The following is a 5194-nucleotide window of genomic DNA, read 5'->3' on the forward strand; positions in this document are numbered from 1 at the left end:
TTCTGTTGGACTAAGTAGAGGAGCCATATTAAAGCATGAGCTTTACATTGTGACTTGCAGGACATACATTTTTATACCTGGACTGAAAATAAACATTGTGCCTGGTATTGATAGAGAAAAGAACTCATTCTTTGCATTTAAAGCTGTGTGAAAGTATGGTTTGAATCAATTGGAGCCAATGTCTAAGGTTAAGGTGAGATAGAACATCCTTTGTGAATTATTTAAAACTCTGAAGGAGTGTGACATTTATTTCACATTTATGAAAGACAGAAAATAATCAGCAACTGCAGTTAGGCATTTTTCTCTGACTTCAAATGTATATACAATACATAAATATGTTTGCACAATAAATAACTTTATACTGGATTAGCTGGTTATCTGTCAGAGTCTGAGCCAAACTCTTCCCTCAGCAGCTTCAGCACGTTGTCTGAGTACTCATCTCTTGGCTTGCCCATCCCGCTCAGCTGCAGAGGCTGGAGATCAGGGTGCGGCGGGGTGTAGGAAGAAGGGCAGTGGATCTCATTTAACGTTAACCAAAAGGTATCTGGATCCACCTGGATTAAGTGTCGAAAAACGCTGTGAAGGAGAAAAAAAAATGTTTACATACATTTTACATTTATTTTTACAGCTTATAAACAGCTTTGTAGTGGGAATTTTTCAAAATAAAAAATATGTAAATGATTCAATAGTGATGATGATGATGGGACTGCAAAAGTCGCAAAATGCTGTCCCTTTAGCCTGAGATTGGTAAAGACAAAACATTATTCAGATAATTAAATGTCCACCTAATTTTAAGTAATCCTCACTTTTCTGCATACCCAAATGGGAAAAAAAATAACTGTAAGCCCAAATTACATGTGTGATGCATCATTTGAAAGCTATAACCTTCTAGTTTCTGAAAATATAAAAACCACGTGACAGAACTAAACTGCATCAGTTCAATCATGATTCAAAGTTGGGGTTTTTCTTCTCGGAATTAACAGGTCTTTTTTTGAATAGCAGTAACAAAGACATGCTTGAGAATAGGCATGTTTCATTTTTTTACATTTATTCTGCATTATGTCAACAACAGTTCTAGAGATATGGGACTTTTAACTTCCGGAGTCATCAGCATCTCCAAACCTATCCAAATATGCCAAATTATTACCAATTGTGCTTATTGCTTTTATAAAACAGTTTTATCCCAAAAATCACACTGAAGTATTTTAATTGCCACTAAACATTTTTAAAGGAAATATTATTTCATTTTTCAAACTAATTATCTAACAGTGTGCAATGATCCAGGATCGGATCTGCCTCTGTGCCTTTATACCCGCCTATATATCTTGGCTGCACTATTCAAATTAGCCATGTTTAGCCCTGTTTTAAAGGTCATTTCATTGGCTAGAGAGCCAAACATTGAATCTGGTCTTAACCAATAGCAGCCGGACTTTATGAGGAATAATATGAGGTGAGTAATGTTTAAAACGGCAGCTGAGAGAATCGCTTCGACACTTCTAGGGCTGTCCTGGGGTCCCAAAAAATCCCAAAATGGGACGCCGTTGGCTGGAAGGAGAGGAAAACAAACATACCCAACACTGTGTGGATCTGTTTGGGGAAAATAGGGTAAATAGCAAGACTTAGGTAAGCATTAGCTTTAAGAATCAAACTTTTCTGATGGTAAAAAAACCTGACTTTATGTGGTGATTTTTTCATCATGGAATGTTTTTACTTATACGCTGGATTATTTTTAATCTGTGGACCAAATGGAGTATAAACAAGATGACTGAAGACTGGATTTATAATACGGCTTCTGGACATCTTCAAAGGTGCAGTATGTTGTTGCAGCTCCTTTGTTTTACAATGCTGCTATATCTGTGTTAATTGTGCTTTGGTGCTCGCTGTGTCCATAAAATGAACTTGGAGGTTGAATTGTGGAGAATCTAAGCTTTCTAATGATGTCTAACATGTCTATATTTGTTAAACAAAAGTTCAGTTTTTTATTTGATCTTTGCTGCATTTCAAAGACGATGACTTAAATTGTAGGACTGAAAAAAACTGAACAAAAAAAACCCATCAAAGCTTAAAGAAATCTATTAAACCTTGTATGGTCGGTCTGTCTTGGGGAAAAAAGTTTTCAGAGTATTATGTCTAGGGCTGCAACTAACGATTATTTAAAAAAACGATGAATCGGCCGATTACTTTTTCGATTTTTTATATTAACCTCTTTATTCCAAAATAAACATCTTAGACAGAACAAACAAGCACACAAGTACAGGTTGATCATTAACTGTACTGGTGCAATATGAAAAATAAATGTTTGTGTTAAAACTACGCAAACTTACATGAGAAATGTAGCTGTACATCCACAAAATATAGGGTACTTTGTTTCATAAAGTGCAAAAGACATTTTTGTTTTTAAAAGCCCCTAAGGGGTTCAAACAATAGGCCCCCCCATTTCAACAAATGAGTTTTTTTTTAGACTAGAAGAGTTCTGCTTTTTAAGACAGGAAAGTATAACAGTTAAAGTTGCTACTTGAGAAAATACTGAACCATAGAGATAAAAATAGCCCTGTGATTCAAATTATAAATTGTATTTGGAATAAAAATGAGAGAACTAGGGGTGCTAAAAAATACATCCTCCAAAGACAGATAGATGGTCTTTTGTTCCCTTTCTTATCATAGTTCTCATTACAGGTTAACTTATTTCAAGGAGTTTAAATACCAAATAAATAAAGTGATATATCTGGTTTGCAGAGAGGAGTTCTTGCTTCAGTACTGCCTAGCCTTCCTCTATGCTTTCACCCATTTTTCTTATATCTCTGACTACTTGTAAGGTCAGAAAGCACAACAGAGCGATGTTGGAGTTTGTGATAAGATGATGCAGCCAGGTCTCTGTTAAACATATATAATGCATTCCAGATTCTCGTGCAGGGGCCGTATTAGTTTATTTACTCATTCAGCTCATTATGATCGTTGGCAGATAATATGTCTTCCCACCTCCTTCTTCTCCTTTTGGCTCACACTCTGCATCTGCAATATCTCCATGTGAGCTTATCATGGAATAGGGGCTTTAGTTTAGGTATTATGGGGACCTTTGAGATAGTGAAGCGATTCTCCTTGCTCTAAAAAAACCCTCAAATTTTATGTTGGTTATGAATCAAAACGTCCCAGAGTAAGAATAGACAATCTTTCTACAGAAAGCGAGGAAGTCTTACCTTAGACAAGCTTCTTGCAGTTTGATGGGCTGCCTGCAGCTCAGGTAGGGCAGACAGGCTTCACAGACAGCATCAAGGTCTGCCTCAGCTAAAAAACAAAGACATTTTCTATCAACATGGAAACACATACAAATCTCTGAAACCTCTTAAGTATTACCACGGCTCAGATTAAGCTATTTCAGTTCTTGGATTATTTAATTGTTGTTTTAAAAAATGGCAGAAGGATAAAAAGGAAGATACAAAGCATTTCAAGTTAGGACTCTACCTTTGCCTACTGTAAAACTGCAGCAGTGGCTGAGGAAAACTCTTCCCTCAGGCTAGATTTCACGCCGCCGCTTTTAAGAAAAAAAGACTTTTCCCTTTCCTTTCCTCCATCTTTGTTTCTTCTACTTTCCCACTCTGATGTACTCGGATACACCTGCATCTGTTTCCTTGTCTCTCCTTATGCTGTATTTGTCATAACACTGCCAGCTCTGCTCCCTCCCTCTCTCCACTTGACTTCTCTTCATTCTTTCATCTCCCCTTTCCCCCACGTCTCTCAGTCTCTATCTCTCTCTTTTTCCATCTTTCCCAGCAGACATTTAGCAATTCCCTAAGCTGCAAACTGGGCTGCCTTTCAAGCCTTATTTCAAAACATGTCTGTCTCCTTCTCTGCTTACTCTATTTACCGATTCAGCCCACACTCGGCTGGCACAGGCCTGCTTTCTGTGAGTCGACAATAAAAGCACCAGAGCACATTTCAGAGTTAAATGGGATTATTTAGCAACCGCTTTTATCCCCTTTCTTCTTTCCCTTTCTGCTTTTGCACTCATAGCCTGTAGTATTTTATGGAATCAAGGTTTCTGCAGGGCAGCTAAGAGGTGAGCAACACCAGAAACCTAAAGGCTAGCCTCTGTTAGATTGTGAGGCAATGCATCTGAAAGTAGCGCTGGGGTTGGAACGTATCATTGGCTTCAGTCAGTCGGTGTTTCTGCCTTTCTCTCACTGTGACTAAGGCTTGGTAATTGGCTTGCTGCAAGTGTCCCAGAGGTGAGCAGTAGCCAAATCGGTATTCACAAGAGTGAGGCTGCAGCCGCTCACTGTTTCTCTTCTCCTCCTTCACATTCTCTTCATCTCCAACACCAAATCTTTTCTTTTCTGACAGAGAGGAGAATGGAATTAAGTTCTAGGCAGAAAAGCCAAGAACAGGAAGCATGGCCTTTTCTTTCTTCAGGCTGATAAGACAGATGTTTACATGGTTCCAGTTTAATAAGGTTTACAATTCTCTCCAGTGGGTATGCAAGGGGTGAAGGCTTTTTTCACTGTTAGGCTTTAAAGACAATGCGACTTTTTATTAAGCTTGGAAATTGAAACATGGATCTGGTAATTTACCTAAATAAAAAAAAAAAAAAGCTAAACATTGTAGTTTTTGAGCTCGGCAATCTGAAGTATTGCATTTAAGATATATTGCTGATGGAAGGCAATGTTATATTCAATGTATAATAAATTAGTGTTGCGCCGATGCCATTTCTTGGCCCTGATACCGATATCCGATACCTGGCTGTGCATTATTGGACGATACCGATACCATCTGTTTGAAATTGATGTGTGTGCTTGTATATATGAAGAACTGCATACTACTTGGATCAGGGTTCCTACAGCATAAGGCGAGTTAAATTCAAGACTTTTTAATGCCACTTGAAATAAAAAATTTTAGACCAAATTCACAAGAAACACAAGAAAAACTTGTTTGCGACAACTTAACCCAAAGGTTTATTTAACATAAACCCCTTCACTAATGTTTCAACTTTTAAAAAAACTTTTATTTAACTGAATTCACAAACTTTGTTTTAGAAGGGAACAAAACAAATCAGTTTTAAAGCCACAACATAACCAGTGCTAAGTCTTTTTTGCAGCTATTTTTCTTTGTATCGTTTTCTTAGTATGATTGATTTGGTGATAAGTGGAGGCGTTGCGAATCAAATACATAACGTGCACAAATATGGAATAGCTGTATT

The 5194-nt window shown here is 37.5% G+C and overlaps 1 protein-coding gene across 1 annotated transcript in view; it reads right to left on the reverse strand.

Annotated features, from left to right (window-relative positions):
• Positions 1-374: 374 nt before the first annotated feature.
• tti1 (TELO2 interacting protein 1) overlaps positions 375-5194 on the reverse strand; it is a 37761-nt gene continuing 32941 nt past the window's right edge. The window contains exons 13-14 of the mRNA XM_015380440.1: positions 3198-3285; positions 375-576 (exon numbers count right to left, since the gene is read on the reverse strand). Coding sequence (XP_015235926.1) covers positions 375-576; positions 3198-3285 — 290 coding nt within the window. The remainder of the gene's footprint in view (positions 577-3197; positions 3286-5194) is intronic.

This window comes from Cyprinodon variegatus, unplaced genomic scaffold, assembly GCF_000732505.1.
Source record: "Cyprinodon variegatus isolate N-32 unplaced genomic scaffold, C_variegatus-1.0 Scaffold214, whole genome shotgun sequence".
In the NCBI taxonomy this organism is placed as follows: Eukaryota; Metazoa; Chordata; class Actinopteri; order Cyprinodontiformes; family Cyprinodontidae; genus Cyprinodon; species Cyprinodon variegatus.